General features: G+C 45.0%; 1 protein-coding gene across 2 annotated transcripts in view; it reads right to left on the bottom strand.

Moving 5' to 3' along the window:
* The window catches only part of LOC124794826 (probable Dol-P-Man:Man(7)GlcNAc(2)-PP-Dol alpha-1,6-mannosyltransferase), a 174,903-nt gene that overhangs the window by 131,254 nt on the left and 24,930 nt on the right, over positions 1 to 18,719 (bottom strand). For both annotated transcript variants that reach the window (XM_047258488.1, XM_047258489.1), the window contains exons 3-4: positions 9,333 to 9,465; positions 8,989 to 9,162 (exon numbers count right to left, since the gene is read on the bottom strand). In XM_047258488.1, coding sequence (XP_047114444.1) covers positions 8,989 to 9,162; positions 9,333 to 9,465 — 307 coding nt within the window. The remainder of the gene's footprint in view (positions 1 to 8,988; positions 9,163 to 9,332; positions 9,466 to 18,719) is intronic.

Here is an 18,719-nt window from a genome sequence, read left to right as displayed (position 1 = left end):
AGCAAACCTGCTGCCTCCCTCTGCTAGCTACCCACCACCGCGGCCCATCTTCCTGCGCCTCTCTCTCTCTCTCTCTCTCTCTCTCTCTCTCTCCCCCTCCATCCCCCCCCTCCCCCCACTACCCTTTATCCACCCCACTTGACACAAACTCCACCTCACCCCAATCCACTTGCCAAATTCAATCCCAAATTGTTTTGTGTGTGTGTGTGTGTGTGTGTGTGTGTGTGTGTGTGTGTTTTTGTGAAGGGGGGGGGTCTCCCTTACTCCTAAATTATTTATTTATGAGTATAGCTTCTTTTTACTAAAGCCACACTATATGATATACCACATGGAAAACAGTTATGACAGAAAAGGTACTTAAAATACCTAGCGAACGATAGCTATAAAAGCATGTGTTGTACAAACTATAATTCAGCATTTGTTGTGTACATGAAAGGAGATTTATAAAATATTTTAAAAAGCTCAGTTTCTGAAATTCTGATTTGATGAGTGGATCAGAGGCACACACCACGATCAAAAAATGTGAATATTCTGCATTTTCTTATTTCTAAGCACATTATCAATTTGAGTCAAATGTCAGGTTGCTTGTTCTAAACATTTTGTTTCGAGAAGGCTACTGGATGCAATTTTTGACAAAGATAACCATTTATGTCACAGGCACTAAGCATAGAAACATCAGAAAATTTTAAGTTTCTAAGACAAGAAGTGCATTATCTGATTTGAAGAATTGATCTTCAAACATGAGTAATTTGAATTTATGTAGTCAGTAAATAAATATATGGATTGAAGGGCCAGTAACTGTACAAAAAACAATCAAACATACAAGATTTTTGAGCACACTTCACAAGAACACATCACATTTTTTGCCTTTTTTAATTCTACAAGACTGATATTTACATGAAGCTAATGGTGTCAGTTTAATGTAACACAATAGAACACAAAATGACTGACCCTTTTTGTACAGAAGAAACAAAAATTGTATTGAGCTAACACCATACAAGTGTATAAATGGACTGCTGATCCTACTATAGGCAACAGTTGGTGGGAACTGGAAGCTTATCAGACAAGCAAATATGAGGAGCATTCACATAATGCAAATCATCTTTTTTTTTCCCCCAGCCAATTTTGGTTGAAAAAATATGAATTTTGTTGCGGAACATTGTGGAATATTCCGGCTTCAGCCCCTATCGTTTCATGAAGTTCCAATAAATGGTAGTGCTTTAAGTAGCCTTCAAAATGGTATCTGTAATGAAGATGTGTTCCAAGCAGAGAGCGGTCACTGAGTTTGTTTTGGTGGAAAATCAGAGCATCACAGATATTCATAGGCACTTGCACAATGTCTACAGGGCTCTGACACTGAACAAAACTATAGAGTTATTGGGCGAAGTGTCTGTTGTCATCACAACAAGGTAATGCAAATCTGTCCAATATCTCATGTGCTTATGCGATGCTGTAATGTGCAGACACTCTTGTACGAGGTGAGTGATGGCTGACAATCAAACATTGCACTGCACAACTGGACATCTCTGTCGGTACTACTGCCAGACTCATCCACCAGCTGGGGTGCTCAAGGATGTGTGCTCACAGGATTCCTCACCACCTAACAGGATACCATAAAGAAGAACAAAGGACCACCTGTGCAAAATTGCTTGCCCAATATGAGGCTGATCAAGAAAATTTTTTATCAAACATCATCACATGGGACGAAACATGGATTCATTACTCTGAACCAGAAAAAAATGGCAATCCATGGAGTGGCAACACACCACCTCTCCTCTGAAGAAATAGTTCAAAGCTGCATCATCACCCCGTAAAGTCACGGTAACAGTATTCTGGAACTCTGAAAGGGTTATTCTGTTTGACGTCCTCCCTCATTGTGCAACAATCAACTCTGAAATGTATTGTGCTACCCTCAGGAAATCGAAGAAATGACTTCAGCACATTCACTGTCAAAAAAATGCAAACGAACTTCTCCTCTTACATGACAACATTAGGTCTCACACAAGTCTGTGCATCCGAGAAGAGATCACAAAACTTCACTGGACTGTTCTTCCTCAACCACCCTACAGCCCAGATCTCACACTTTCCGACTTACACCTGTCTGGCCCAATGAAGAATGCTCTCTGTGGGAAGCTGCATGTGGATGATGGGCAGGTTATTGGTGCAGCAAGACACTGGTTCTGACATTGAGTGCTATCATGCAGGCATATAGGCCCTCCCAGTAAGGTGGTTTAAGGCAGTCGCTCTGAATGGAGATTAAGTTGAAAATTAGGTTTCTGCAATCAAAACAATGGGGAATAATATGGTGTATTGGGATGCTAAATACAATTGACCCGCTTTCAGGGGAAAAAAATGTGTTGTATTAGTTACTGAATGCCCCTCGTATTGACCTCTGGAACCACAGTTTTTACTAGCCACAATTCCAAGAAGGATTAATTAACCACATGACGTAAAATACTATAAAGTAAATTGAAATGGGGTAATTCAAATGGACAATGACTTCTGTTGCAACATAGTCTGTTTGTTTGTTTTGTTTTGTTTTAGGGCACAAAAACAACTAAGGTCATACACGCCCACAGACCCGTAAAACAAGAAGATGGAAAAGGAGTTAAAAATGACTACATGTTAAGCCCAATCAACGGAAGGAAAGACAGCTAAAAACAGAGACTTTCTGTTTGAGAAAGGGGCATAAAATATGCCATAGAGACAATGGAGGTCCCAAACTAAAGATTAAATGGCCTTCAACACACTGCTAAAATGATTAAAAAGTAAAACACAGTTGACAGCCCATACATCGTTTGCTAAAAAGGCCGATAACTCATAAGTGGTTAAAAAAAGGGCATTCCATCAGGAAATGGGGAACCATTAAAGATTTGTGACAATGGGCACAAAGTGGTGGAGTACCATCACTTAACAAATGGCGATGACTAAAACGACAGTGTCCAATACATGGCCTAGCTAAAATGATCTCCGCACAGCAAGGGGGCCAAGAGGAGATTGGCAAAGCCACATAGAGAGGTTTAATTCTCTGTAGCTTGTTCCCATGAAGGGAAGACCAGTGATGATGCCAAAGTGTCACCACCTACTGACAGACGGCAACACAGATATCATCAGAGGGAATGCAAGAACTAGCAGGCCGAGGTACAAGGACTGCAGCCTTGGCAGCAGTGCCAGTGGCCTCATTTCCCATCAGACCTATGTGACCAGGGACCCACATAAACATCACATTGGCTCCATCAAGAGTGAGCAATTGAAAGCTTTCCTAGACCCGTTGCACTAAGGGATGGACGGTGTACAGCACACAGAGGCTCTGAAGGGCACTGAGAGACTTGGAGCAAATGACACAACTGAAAAAGCCTGTATCACCAGATGTACTGTGTGGACTGATACAGGGTGAAAACCTCTGCTATAAATACTGAGCAGTTTTCCAGAAGCTGATACTGAAAAATGTCAGTGCCAATGATGAAGGTACGTCCGACATCACAGTCAGTCCGAGAGCCATCCATATACATAAAGGTACTATAGTGAAGTTCTGTGTGAAGGTCGAGAAACTTACGCTGATAGAGCAACTCTGGAGTGACGTCCTTACAAAGCAAATTAAGTCCATGGTGAAAATGGGCCACTGCATGAAGTCAAGGTGGTGAAGGCTTCACATCCATTGGGAAAGTGGCAGATAGCGTGAAGTTAAGCTGCCGGAGCAATAGCCAACGTGAACTCCAGAATGTAGCAGAGAAGAGGGACACACCCCATACTGGTGGTCAAAGGAATCATCGAAGAAGGAGGCACAGGATGGGTGGACAGGCAAGGCAGATGAACTGTATATATATTCACTGAGGAGAACATCACATCGGCATGACAGTGGGAGTTCGGCAGCAACTGCATACAGACTCTCAACTAGGCTCCTGTAAAAGGCACCAGTGGCCAAACAGATGCCATGATGATGGATTGTATTGAGACAGCATAAGATGGATGGATATGAAGAAGTATAAATGAAACACCCATAGTCTAGTTTCAAATGGACAGGGGATTGGTACAAAAGGAGGAGAGTGGTCTGATCCATTTCCCAGGAAGTACCGCTGAGGAGACGTAAGACATTGAGGGTCCGGTACAGTGGGCTGCCAGGTAAGACATGTGAGAGGACCACAAAAATTTCCTATCAAGCATGAGCCCCAGCAATTTCATAGTTTCAACAAATGGAAGAGCAACAGGCCCAAGATGTAAAGACAGTGGAAGAAACTGTCTGCACCATCAGAAATTCTTACAAATGTTTTGTCAGTGGAAAAGTTGAAGCCCTTGTCAATGCTCCATGAGTCAAGACAATCAAGACAACACTGAAGGTGCCACTCAAGGAGACAAGTTCATGGAGAACTGCAATACATGGAAAAATCGTCAACAAAAAGGGAACTGGAGATGCCAAGTTGGAGATAGGCCATAACAGGGTTAGTGGTGATAGCAAAGATGCCGACGTTCAGGACAGAACCCTGAGGCACACACTTTTCCCGGATGGAAATGGTGCCTCTGAAGCCCGACATGTAGAGAGTACAGAGGATACCAGTCCTCCACCAGCTGTTGTAGGCTTTCTCCTAATCAAAAAACATGACCACAGTCTGATATTTCCACAGAAAACTATTCATGACATGGGTTGACAAAGTGATGAGGTGGTCAACTGTAGAACAGCGCTCTCAAAATCCACATTGTGCAGTGGTTAGTAAATTATGAGACTCGAGCCACCATACCAGCCATGCATGAATCATACATTCCATCACCTTGCAAACACAGCTAGTGAGACAAATGGGGTGGTAGTTGGAAGGAAGGTGTTTGTCCTTACTGGGCTTAGGTATGGGTATGACACTCACTTCATGCCAGCATCTGGGAAATGTGCCATCTGCCCAAATGTGATTGCACGTATGAAGGAGAAAGTGGTTGCCTGCTAGAGAAAGGGGCTGCAACATCTGAACATAAACATCGTCTGACCCAGGGGTGGAGGATCAGGATGAAATGAGAGCATGATCTAGCTCCTTCATAGTAAAAGCACCACTGTAGCACTCATGATTCTGAGAAGAGAAGGGTATCACCTGAGCTTCCTCCACTTGTTTCCAATGGAGGAAGGCAGGGTGATAGTGAGTGTAGCTCGAAATATCCGCAAAATAATGGTCCAAGGAGTTGGAGGTAGCAACAGGGTCCACTATGACATCATCTGCTACCGTCAGGCCAGAAATTTGGTAATGGATCTTGGTCCAAGAAAGCCATCAGAGGCTCGTCCATATGATGGAAAGGGAATAGAACTCTTAAAAGAACTAGTAAATGAAGTCCAGCTAGCTTTCTTGCTAGCCCGAAGAATACTATGACACTGCACATGCAACTGTCTATAATGAACACATTTGCCATCTTAGGATGATGGATAAAAATGTGGAGAGCTCGTCTTCACACACATTTTGTGTTGACGCAAACCTCAGTCCAGTAAGGGACTGGGAAACAGTGTGGTAAAGGTGAAGTTCGAGGAATGGAACGTTCTGCGGTAGTAATGAAAACGTAGGTAAGGTATTCAATCTTGTCACCACAATTTGCAAAAGGTTCTTTGTTGAAGGTCACCAGGGGGAGTAAAGCCTCCAGTTGGCCTCAGAAAGCTGCCATTTGGGTTTGAACGTAGGCGGGGTAGGAGTCAGCAAACAGACAGCACACAGGAAATGGTCACTCAAGTATTTGTCAGAGAGAACAGACCACTCGAGACAACCAGCAAGCTGGGCAGTGCAAAATGAGAGGTCCAAATGGGAATAGGTGTGTATGGAGTCTGAAAGGAACGTGGGTGCTCCAATATTAAGGCAGATGTGGCTGAGCTGATTGACAAAGTCAGACAAGAGTGCACCTCTCTGACAGGTACTGAGATGGTCACCAAGCAGCAAAACGGGGTAAGGGAGTTGCCCAACAGGTTGGAGAAAGTCTGTCCTGGTGACACCGAATGATGGATGGATGTAAATGGTATAAAGGGAAAAAGTGATGATGATTGGTTTGTGGGACTGCGCGGTTATCAGCGCCCTTACAAATTCCCAACCTTTGCCCAGTCCAATCTCGCCACTTGAATGAATGATCGTGAAATGATGAGGAAAACACAGATACCCAGTCATCTCGAGGCAGGTGAAAATCCCTGACCCCACCGGGAATCGAACCCGGGACCCCATGCTTGGGAAGGGAGAATGCGACCGCGAGACCATGATCTGCAGAGAGCAACAGCTTGAAGCCAGGTGTTCAGGGAGATGGTTTGACTATGAACATCATCCCACATGAGCAACATGAAACCCCCTTGAGATGGAATGCCATACTCAGGGAGGGGAAGGTCAAAACAGACCGGAAAGAAATGCGAGAGGTCAAAGCGGTCATGAGGATGCAATTTTGTTTCCTCAAGGCAGAGAACAAGAGGACGCTGCCACTGCAAGAGCAGCCACAGTTCCTCCTTGTTGAATCTAAGGCCTTGAATGTTCCATTGGAGGAGAGTCATGAGGATCAAAGGGGAGGAGCGAAAACATGAAGGGGTGTCACCTCGGTTGCTGCTGAGTGACAGCCTTTGAAGACTCTCTGCTACAGGGTGCAGAGGCTGGAGGATCCTGCTCCATGAGATCTACAGAGGCATCAGCATTCTCCCTAGGTTGGTCTGCAGAGTCGTGGGCAGAAAAACGGCAGGCAATGTGGACCAGTGACACGGAGGTCACCCAGGTGAGGGTATCACGCAGTTACACTGTTGAAGAGGATCTCCTAGTCAGTGAAGGAGATGACCGTTTGCCCTTGTTTGATTTCTTGGAGCCTTTGCAGTTGGCAGATGATGATTCAGGTGTTTGTTGGGTGGAGGGACATAAAAAGTCTTCTCTGAGTATTCCTTCTATCCTTCCTGGCCCACCACCTATGTAGCAGATTATATCAGCGCATGAGGTGAAAATCTGATGGCTTGTTGCACAGCTCCAGGAGAAGGAGACAGGGATGCTACTGTGACACTGGGGGATTTTACAACTGTGATGCTGAATTTGAGGTCACACGTCTGCGTGGCCACATCCTTCATGGTGCGAGATGTAGTAAGAACAATAGTGTAAGTGCCAGATGGTAAACTGCAGGAATTCTGACTAGCCAAAAACTTGCGAGCAACAGAGTAAGACACTTTTTCCTTTCACTGGATCTCCTGGATGGCCCGCTCATCAAGATACGTGGGACACACTCAAGAAGAAGCTGTACAGTTGATACAGCAGCGAGGAGGAGGTGGACTCGTGAGCTTACCTATCCCAGGTTACACATTTGGCCGGGTGTCTCAGGATAGTAGTGTGTGTTGAAAAGACGACAGTGGTAGCAGCATATCGGTTTTTGAATGTATGGTCAGACTGTGATAACCTCATAGCCTGCCTTTGTCTTTGATGGAAGCATAACTTTATCAAATTGGAGGAAAAGAGGGCACGTGGGCACCAACGATGCATCTACCTTTTTCATCACTTGACGGACTGCAATGACGCCATGAGGAGAGAGGTAAGTTTGGATTTCTGCCTCGATCGGAGAATCGAGCAGCCTAGTGTAAATAATACCACATGAAGAATTCAGCATTTGATACGCCTTGACACAAACAGGATAGATGTGGAGGAGAAAAGCTCCGAGCAGCTGTTGTACTTGAGAATCACGAGTAGTCTTTAAAGGCAGATTGCCATTGCATAAATGAAAGCATGATTTCACAGGGCCTGCAACTGCATCAACAACTTTCTGAAAAATAAACAGATTAACTGTAGCAAAGACTGACCGTCTTCAGTAAGCAAAACCACAAGGAATCAAGGTACAGCTGGGAGAGTCTCTGAATCGATAGCCTGTTTCCATTTATGTTTAGTAGACGTAGACTGAGAAGAAGACATTTGGTTCATTTTGAGAAAATCCCTCACAACTATTAGCATCTCTGACTGTGCGCTCCTTCAACTGGAGGTGCCCCTCGGTGTGGGGCTCACCCACCTTGGGTGATTGTTCACACCTCCCAAACAATTGGCAGAGGGACCAACTGGCAATTTGGGAAGGTAACAGCTCAGGTAATCACCCCTCTTTGGGCCTGGCCTTTACCAGGGGTATGTTCGAACCCTACCTGACAATCTGGGGCTGGGAACCACAATTGGTAGAACCAGCAATCCACCTCTTTTGTCAAATTGCAAACAGTAATCTGCAATTGTGCAATAATGCATATGGTCCACTCAGTTCCCACTAATTACAATGAGCAATTCTTAATTTCTTATCTATTCATAGAAAGATATCCTGCTCCTACACTTAAAGTTCTAAATTATCTTGGACTATTTTGTTGAAGGAAAGAACATTGGTGTCATCAGAGATGGAGCGCTTGTGCTTGGATTGGGGAAGGATAAAGAAAAGAACTGACAATGCACTTTCAATGGGGCCACCTCATTATTCACCTTAAGTTGTTTACAGAAAGCATGGAAAACCTCAATTTACATGGCCAGATGGAGATTTGAACTCACTCTTGGTCTAAGACATTTCCTATAGTGGTTGATTAACAAGTAGGTATGTGACTGCATAGAAGCAGGTTCTGAGCCAGGGCTGGTTACGTACAACGAAAGAAAAATAGTCTGGTGGTATGGTGGCTTGTAAGAGGATGTTGCAGTTACCTGGCATTGGGAAGCAATAAAGCACTGCAATGCATTACTTCAGGAAGTTACATTCTTGAATGAGTAATGAACTAACATAACTCATGATTAGGTCACAATTACTCAAGTGGAAGAGAGTTCTTGGAAAATCTTTTCATTCAACATTTCACTGCAGGCACTGGCACTGTGAGTACATTTTTCTGCCTCTGGAAGAGCAATTGAAATTTGACTTACAATTGTGGCATTTTAAATATTATGTAATGGACAACAGGTCAACATTTTTACAGCACAACAGTGTGCCAATTCATATGTACAATACAGTATAACTCTTAATCCTATACGACTGAACTGAAATATTGTTTTATTTTCTTACCGAGAGGAAGTGCCATGATGTTAGGAAGTGGTCGACTAAGATAGTACATAAAATGGTACTGCGACACAACAATGGCAACAAACCATCTTGTAAACTGCTGTCCAAATTCCGATTGTATGGTATTTTGAAATACTCTAAAGGCTCCCAGAACACAAAGGCCCAAAGCTGCTCGCACTATAGGAAAAAAGTTTCAAAGTCAACAATTACATTTAAAAAAAGCTACAACACAGGAAGTGCACTGTACTGCACTGCCGCACAAGTCAACAGTCAAAAAAGCAGTAACTGAGGTAGCAGACTAGAAATATCAACACTCATACATAGAAAAGAAGGAAAAAATTACTTACCAACATACTGTGCCCAAAATTTGCTCAACCCAAGTATGTGAATAATTAGCACTACGGGTGAAGACAATACAGAAATTATTATGGGACCAATAAATGTTCGCGGAACAACACCAGGAAATTCATGGTGGTCATACTGAAACACATTCAAATAAAAGCATTAAATTTCAGTAGACAACAAAACGATAATTTGTGGAGTCTTTGCAAGCCAGTTGTTACTTAGTATCAATTACAAATTATGACACTAAATTAGCTAAAATAGTGGTAACTTGGTAAATAAAATATTTATACAGAACATACATGTACATTGTTAACAACATGGACCTCACCTACTGGCAACGGATTATCAGATTATGACACAGAGTAAGCTAAATTACACCATTTGGTGGGATGCACTGCTAAGAATAGATTAAGGAAACATGAAGACTGATCAGTGATACAAAAACAGAACTCTGCAGAGGAAGCTTGCAAAATAATTGGATTTACCTCTACAATAAACCAAATGCTAATGCTAAGTGCAACAAATTCCTTTACACAGGGTGATTTTTTTACACCATGTGCAGACTCTAGGGACTGATCGATGAGAGGATACGGAACAAAAAAGATCTAATGAACTTATGTCTGGAAATGCATGGTTCCATGCTAGATACCAGTTATTCAATCCAACTTTGTTACAGAGATTGCGGTATGATGTGTGCTGTACCAGCAGCCACAGTTACAGTTGAAAAGGATTTCCATGTCCCTCAATGCATGCATATACACACTGTAGCATGTTGTGTCTCACACATTCACATTGACCAGGCTCCATCCGAACAGTGTCAAAGGCAGCACGAATATGCTGCTCCAGTGGCTCTGCATACATGATACTTTTGAGTTGGCCCCATAAACAGAAATAGCATGGGTTGAGGTCTGATGAACAAGTACACCATACAACTGGACCCCTTCATCCCATCTACCAACCACGGAAGACACGACTGAGAAGTGTCCAGACATTAATGGTGAAGTGGCCTGGAGCACCATGTAGCAGCCACACAATGCTTTGAATCATCAATGGCACTTCTTCCAGCAGGGGAGGTAAAGTCACCCACAAGAAATGCCGATAGTTCCGTACTGTTAGGCGACTTGGAAGGAAGGCTGGTCCCAAAATATGGTCGCCAATTATTCCAGTCCACACATTCTGGCTGCACCGATGCTCATGATTCACTGTCACCATACCATGGGGGTCCTGTATACTATCCCACATATGACTGTTACGAAAGTTGAAGATAACAAACAGCGTAAAGGTGGCCTCATCTGTGAATAGGATGGATGACACAAATCCCGGAATTGTGGTTGCCTGGTGAAGAAACCAGTGGCAAAACTGCTTCCGATGTGCAAAGTCTGTTGCTGTAAGTGATGAGGGTAGTAACAATTGTCGTGGAGAATGTTCCACATGGTCGTCTGGCTTACACTGTACTGACAAGGCTGTCACCTTCTACAATGTTAATCAAATTTTCCTCCAAGTCTGGTGTCTGAACATTTCAGGTATATCCTTCATGATTTCCTGCTTCCTGAAATGACCATCTCAGACAAATGTCTAAACACTGTTGCAAACATTGGATGCTGTTGTTGTTGTCGGTGGGGATAGGCCTCCTGATACAACCTTGCTGCCCGCTGCCTGTTGCTATTTGCCTTTCTGTAAGTAAACACCATGTCAACAAGCTCTTGATTCAAATGTGAAACCGTTGTGTACAATGCTACATCACGTCCACTACAAGGTGAGTCAGCAAGAAAAGTGAATCAGAGATAACATTACCAATTACTATGGCAGGAGAGGGCACTAGGGCATGACACATGCGGAACAGTACCACCCTCTAAGAGGAAACCATGCATACTGAATCTGCAGCTACATGGCAACAGCATGTACATACCACAGTCTCGTAACATAGTATTATTGAATAAATTGTCTCTAGCATGGAAACCATGCATTTACAGACATAAGTTCATCAGAACTTTATTGTTCCATATCCTTTCATCAATCAATCTCTAGAGTTTGTACGCGGTGGAAAAAATCACCCTATATATACATATAATAGAGGGAAACAATCCAAGTGGGAAAAATATATCTAAATTCAAAGATGATGTGACTTACCAAACGAAAGCGCTGGCAGGTCGATAGACACACAAACAAACACAAACATACACACAAAATTCAAGCTTTCGCAACCAACGGTTGCTTCATCAGGAAAGAGGGAAGGAGAGGGAAAGACGAAAGGATGTGGGTTTTAAGGGAGAGGGTAAAAAGTCATTCCAATCCCGGGAGCGGAAAGCCTCCCGGCATTGGAATGACTCCTTACCCTCTCCCTTAAAACCCACATCCTTTCGTCTTTCCCTCTCCTTCCCTCTTTCCTGATGAAGCAACCGTTGGTTGCGAAAGCTTGAATTTTGTGTGTGTGTTTGTTTGCGTGTCTATCGACCTGCCAGTGCTTTTGTTCGGTAAGTCTCATCATCTTTGTTTTTGTTTTATATATATATATATATATATATATAAAAACAAAGATGAGGTGACTTACCGAACAAAAGCGCTGGCAGGTCGATAGACACACAAACACAAACATACACACAAAATTCAAGCTTTCGCAACAAACTGTTGCCTCATCAGGAAAGAGGGAAGGAGAGGGGAAGACGAAAGGAAGTGGGTTTTAAGGGAGAGGGTAAGGAGTCATTCCAATCCCGGGAGCGGAAAGACTTACCTTAGGGGGAAAAAAGGACAGGTATACACTCGCACACACGCACATATCCATCCACACATACAGACACAAGCAGACATATTTAAATATCTTTGTTTTTATATATAATTTTTCCCACGTGGAATGTTTCCTTCCATTATATTGAATCATATATATATATATAAAAACAAAGATGAGGTGACTTACCGAACAAAAGCGCTGGCAGGTCGATAGACACACAAACAAACAAACACAAACAAACACACAAAATTCACGCTTTCGCAACAAACTGTTGCCTCATCAGGAAAGAGGGAAGGAGAGGGAAAGACGAAAGGATGTGGGTTTTAAGGGAGAGGGTAAGGAGTCATTCCAATCCTGGGAGCGGAAAGACTTACCTTAGGGGGAAAAAAGGACGGGTATACACTCGCGCACACACACACATATCCATCCACACATATACAGACACAAGCAGACATATTTAAAGACAAAGAGTTTGGGCAGAGATGTCAGTCGAGGCAGAAGTGCAGAGGCAAAGATGATAATGAATGACAGGCGAGGTATGAGTGGCGGCAACTTGAAATTAGCAGAGATTGAGGCCTGGTGGATAACGGGAAGAGAGGATATATTGAAGAGCAAGTTCCCATCTCCGGAGTTCGGATAGGTTGGTGTTAGTGGGAAGTATCCAGATAACCCGGACGGTGTAACACTGTGCCAATATGTGCTGGCCGTGCACCAAGGCATGTTTAGCCACAGGGTGATCCTCATTACCAACAAACACTGTCTGCCTGTGTCCATTCATGCGAATGGACAGTTTGTTGCTGGTCATTCCCACATAGAATGCGTCACAGTGTAGGCAGGTCAGTTGGTAGATCACGTGGGTGCTTTCACACGTGGCTCTGCCTTTGATCGTGTACACCTTCCGGGTTACAGGACTGGAGTAGGTGGTGGTGGGAGGGTGCATGGGACAGGTTTTACACTGGGGGCGGTTACAAGGGTAGGAGCCAGAGGGTAGGGAAGGTGGTTTGGGGATTTCATAGGGATGAACTAAGAGGTTACGAAGGTTAGGTGGACGGCGGAAAGACACTCTTGGTGGAGTGGGGAGGATTTCATGAAGGATGGATCTCATTTCTAGGCAGGATTTGAGGAAGTCGTATCCCTGCTGGAGAGCCACATTCAGAATCTGATCCAGTCCCGGAAAGTAACCTGTCACAAGTGGGGCACTTTTGTGGTTCTTCTGTGGGGAATTCTGGGTTTGAGGGGATGAGGAAGTGGCTCTGGTTATTTGCTTCTGTACCAGGTCGGGAGGGTAGTTGTGGGATGCGAAAGCTGTTGTCAGGTTGTTGGTGTAATGCTTCAGGGATTCCGGACTGGAGCAGATTCGTTTGCCACGAAGACCTAGGCTGTAGGGAAGCGACCGTTTGATGTCGAGTGGGTGGCAGCTGTCGTAATGGAGGTACTGCTGCTTGTTGGTGGGTTTGATGTGGACGGACGTGTGAAGCTGGCCATTGGACAGGTGGAGGTCAACATCAAGGAAAATGGCATGGGATTTGGAGTAGGACCAGGTGAATCTGATGGAACCAAAGGAGTTGAGGTTGGAGAGGAAATTCTGGAGTTCTTCTTCACTGTGAGTCCAGATCATGAAGATGTCATCAATAAATCTGTACCAAACTTTGGGTTGGCAGGCCTGTGTAACCAAGAAGGCTTCCTCTAAGCGACCCATGAATAGGTTGGCGTACGAAGGGGCCATCCTGGTCCCCATGGCTGTTCCCTTTAATTGTTGGTATGTCTGGCCTTCAAAAGTGAAGAAGTTGTGGGTCAGGATGAAGCTGGCTAAGGTAATGAGGAAAGAGGTTTTAGGTAGGGTGGCAGGTGATCGGTGTGAAAGGAAGTGCTCCATCGCAGCGAGGCTCTGGATGTGCGGGATATTTGTGTATAAGGAAGTGGCATCAATGGTTACAAGGATGGTTTCTGGGGGTAACGGATGCCAAATGTCAGACAAGCCTGAGAAAATAAAATATGCGAGCGTAATCTGGCTAGGGTGAAGGCATGTTTGCGGAGGGAATGTAAATAAAACTTAATGGGGTCGTGGTGGGGGTGTTGTGAGGGTGACATGGTATCAGAAGGTGGAAAGTGTAACATGAGGTTGAAATAAAAATGATAGATAAAAATATATGGGGAGAGATAAGGGTGAACTAGAAAATAACTGGACATCTGGTATGAAAAAAGGTGAAAAGGTGTTGGTTAAGTTGATCCTGTGGTGAACTTGGGTTGGTAGACAGCGATGTGCATGAAGGTTAGGTGGTTGTGTTGCCGCTAAAACACGTTAAAGGACGGAGAAATTCGGGAAAATTTCGAAAAAACGTGTAAATGTATTAAAAGGAGTGGTGTTGTGGTGAAAGATTACGAAAATGGGGCTAACAATTGTAAGGCCTCACACTTAAAGTTCCCTTCTCTGGCTGCAACCCTTCTTTCCATCAGTCCCTGTACCAGTTCCAAACTGAACAATCCATTGCCCTCACCCACCTAATCCTTCACCTACACATCAACTCAGCCAATGAACACACCCGTCAACTCCTATCCTTAATAAAAGTCCTCAATGTTTCCTCTCCCACATCCACACCGGCTATTCAGAGCATCCTCCTACAGGCCAACCGCAAATTAGAGCAGCATGCCACCCTTCACCTCAAAAAACTATCCAATCTCCTGGTTTCCCACCTCCGGAAAGGCAACTCACTCACCCTTCACAACCTTTCCAGCAAACCTCAACCACCTCTCATTGCACACAAACCCAGTCTCTCCCACCTACTCAGTCTCCCACTTCCAGCTCCACTCCCTCCAAAACCTCAAAATTCCAAGCAACACAATCTGGAACCACAACACCCTAATTCAGTAGTTAACCTTTCCTCCAAACCTCTCTCCCAATCCGAAACCTCTGTCCTATCCAAAGGCCTCACCTTCAGCCCCACTCCCAGATTCAACCAAACAGCCCTTGTCAAAGATTTACTGTCCTACACCCATACTCTCTGCTGGAAGTATCACTTTGCCACGAAGAAAAATGATCCTAATCCTACCCCTAATGATCCAACTCCCCAAGACACCATCCAAATTGAACCCTGCCTGGAACAGTTCCGTCCTCCGTCACAGCGGGACCCACCTCCTCTTCCTCAAAATCACCCTCTCCAAACCTTCCAGGAATTTCTGACTTCCAGCCTTGCCTCTCAATCATTCTTAAAAAACCTTAATCCTACTCCCAACATCACCACTGCTGAAGCCCAGGCTATCCGTGATCTGAAGGCTGACCGGTCCATGATCATTCTTCCGGCGGACAAGGGTTCCACGACCATGGTACTTGATCGTAGGGAGTATGTGGCTGAGGGACTGCGTCAGCTTTCAGACAACACCACATACAAAGTTTGCCAAGGTAATCCCATTCCTGATGTCCAGGCGGAGCTTCAAGGAATCCTCAGAACCTTAGGCCCCCTACAAAACCTTTCACCTGACTCCATCAACCTCCTGACCCCACCGACACCCCGCACCCCTACCTTCTACCTTCTTCCTAAAATTCACAAACCCAATCATCCTGGTCGCCCCATTGTAGCTGGTTACCAAGCCCCCACAGAACGTATCTCTGCCTACGTAGATCAACACCTTCAACCCATTACGTGCAGTCTCCCATCCTTCATCAAAGACACCAACTATTTTCTCGAGCGCCTGGAATCCTTACCCAATCCGTTACGCCCAGAAACCATCCTTGTAACCATTGATGCCACTTCCTTATACACAAATATCCCGCACGTCCAGGACCTCGCTGCGATGGAGCACTTCCTTTCACGCCAATCACCTGCCACCCTACCTAAAACCTCTTTCCTGACCCACAACTTCTTCACTTTTGAAGGCCAGACATACCAACAATTAAAGGGAACAGCCATGGGGACCAGGATGGCCCCTTCGTACGCCAACCTATTCATGGGTCGCTTAGAGGAAGCCTTCTTGGTTACACAGGCCTGCCAACCCAAACTTTGGTACAGATTTATTGATGACATCTTCATGATCTGGACTCACAGTGAAGAAGAACTCCAGAATTTCCTCTCCAACCTCAACTCCTTTGGTTCCATCAGATTCACCTGGTCCTACTCCAAAACCCATGCCACTTTTCTTGATGTTGACCTCCACCTGTCCAATGGCCAGCTTCACACGTCCGTCCACATCAAACCCACCAACAAGCAGCAGTACCTCCATTACGACAGCTGCCACCCATTCCACATCAAACGGTCGCTTCCCTACAGCCTAGGTCTTCGTGGCAAACGAATCTGCTCCAGTCCGGAATCCCTGAAGCATTACACCAACAACCTGACAACAGCTTTCGCATCCCACAGCTACCCTCCCGACCTGGTACAGAAGCAAATAACCAGAGCCACTTCCTCATCCCCTCAAACCCAGAATTCCCCACAGAAGAACCACAAAAGTACCCCACTTGTGACAGGATACTTTCTGGGACTGGACCAGACTCTGAATCTGGCTCTCCAGCAGGGATACGACTTCCTCAAATCCTGCCCAGAAATGAGATCCATCCTTCATGAAATCCTCCCCACTCCACCAAGAGTGTCTTTCCGCCGTCCACCTAACCTTCGTAACCTCTTAGTTCATCCCTATGAAATCCCCAAACCACCTTCCCTACCCTCTGGCTCCTACCCTTGTAACCGCCCCCGGTGTAAAACCTGTCCCATGCACCCTCCCACCACCACCTACTCCAGTCCTGTAACCTGGAAGGTGTACACGATCAAAGGCAGAGCCACGTGTGAAAGCACCCACGTGATCTACCAACTGACCTGCCTACACTGTGACGCATTCTATGTGGGAATGACCAGCAACAAACTGTCCATTCGCATGAATGGACACAGGCAGACAGTGTTTGTTGGTAATGAGGATCACCCTGTGGCTAAACATGCCTTGGTGCACGGCCAGCACATCTTGGCACAGTGTTACACCGTCCGGGTTATCTGGATACTTCCCACTAACACCAACCTATCCAAATGCCGGAAATGGGAACTTGCTCTTCAATATATCCTCTCTTCCCGTTATCCACCAGGCCTCAATCTCCGCTAATTTCAAGTTGCCGCCACTCATACCTCACCTGTCATTCAACAACATCTTTGCCTCTGCACTTCTGCCTCGACTGACATCTCTGCCCAAACTCTTTGTCTTTAAATATGTCTGCTTGTGTCTGTATATGTGTGGATGGATATGTGTGTGTGTGCGCGAGTGTATACCCGTCCTTTTTTCCCCCTAAGGTAAGTCTTTCCGCTCCCAGGATTGGAATGACTCCTTACCCTCTCCCTTAAAACCCACATCCTTTCGTCTTTCCCTCTCCTTCCGTCTTTCCTGATGAGGCAACAGTTTGTTGCGAAAGCTTTGAATTTTGTGTGTATGTTTGTGTTTGTTTGTGTGTCTGTCGACCTGCCAGCACTTTCATTTGGTAAGTCACATCATCTTTGTTTTTAGATATATATTTCCTACGTGGAATGTTTCCCTCTATTATATATATATATATATATATATATATATATATATATATATATATATATATATATATATATAAACAAAGATGATGTGACTTACCATACGAAAGCGCTGGCAGGTCGATAGAAACACAAACAGACACATACATACACACAAAATTCAAGCTTTCGCAACAAACTGTTGCCTCATCAGGAAAGAGGGAAGGAGGGGAAAGACGAAAGGAAGTGGGTTTTAAGGGAGAGGGTAAGGAGTCATTCCAATCCCGGGAGCGGATAGACTTACCTTAGGGGGAAAAAAGGACGGGTATACACTCGCAGGCGCGCGCGCGCGCGCACACACACACACACACACACACACACACACACACACACACACACACACATATCCATCCACACATATGCAAACACAAGCAGACATATTTAAAGACAAAGAGTTTGGGCAGAGATGTCAGTCGAGGCGGAAGTGCAGAAGCAAAGATGATAATGAATGACAGGTGAGGTGTGAGTGGCGGCAACTTGAAATTAGCGGAGATTGAGGCCTGGTGGGTAACGGGAAGAGAGGATATATTGAAGAGCAAGTTCCCATCTCCGGCATTCGGATAGGTTGGTGTTGGTGGGAAGTATGCAGATAACCCGGACGGTGTAACACTGAGCCAAGATGTGCTGGCCATGCACCAAGGCATGTTTAGCCACAGGGTGATCCTCATTACCAACAAACACTGTCTGCCTGTGTCCATTCATGCGAATGGACAGTTTGTTGCTGGTCATTCCCACATAGAATGCGTCACAGTGTAGGCAGGTCAGTTGGTAAATCATGTGGGTGCTTTCACATGTCGCTCTGCCTTTGATCGTGTACACCTTCCGAGTTACAGGACTGGAGTAGGTGGTGGTGGGAGGGTGCATGGGACAGGTTTTACACCGGTGGCGGTTACAAGGATGGGAGCCAGAGGGTAGGGAAAGTGGTTTGGGGATTTCATAGGGATGAACTAACAGGTTACGAAGGTTAGGTGGACGGCGGAAAGACACTCTTGGTGGAGTGGGGAGGATTTCATGAAGGATGGATCTCATTTCAGGGCAGGATTTGAGGAAGTCGTATCCCTGCTGGAGAGCCACATTCAGAGTCTGGTCCTGTCCCAGAAAGTATCCTGTCACAAGTGGGGCAC

The sequence above is a fragment of the Schistocerca piceifrons genome, chromosome 4 (genome assembly GCF_021461385.2).
Source record: "Schistocerca piceifrons isolate TAMUIC-IGC-003096 chromosome 4, iqSchPice1.1, whole genome shotgun sequence".
In the NCBI taxonomy this organism is placed as follows: domain Eukaryota; kingdom Metazoa; phylum Arthropoda; class Insecta; order Orthoptera; family Acrididae; genus Schistocerca; species Schistocerca piceifrons.
The sequence above is the reverse complement of the archived record's forward strand: the minus strand, read 5'-3'. Positions and strand labels throughout refer to the sequence as shown.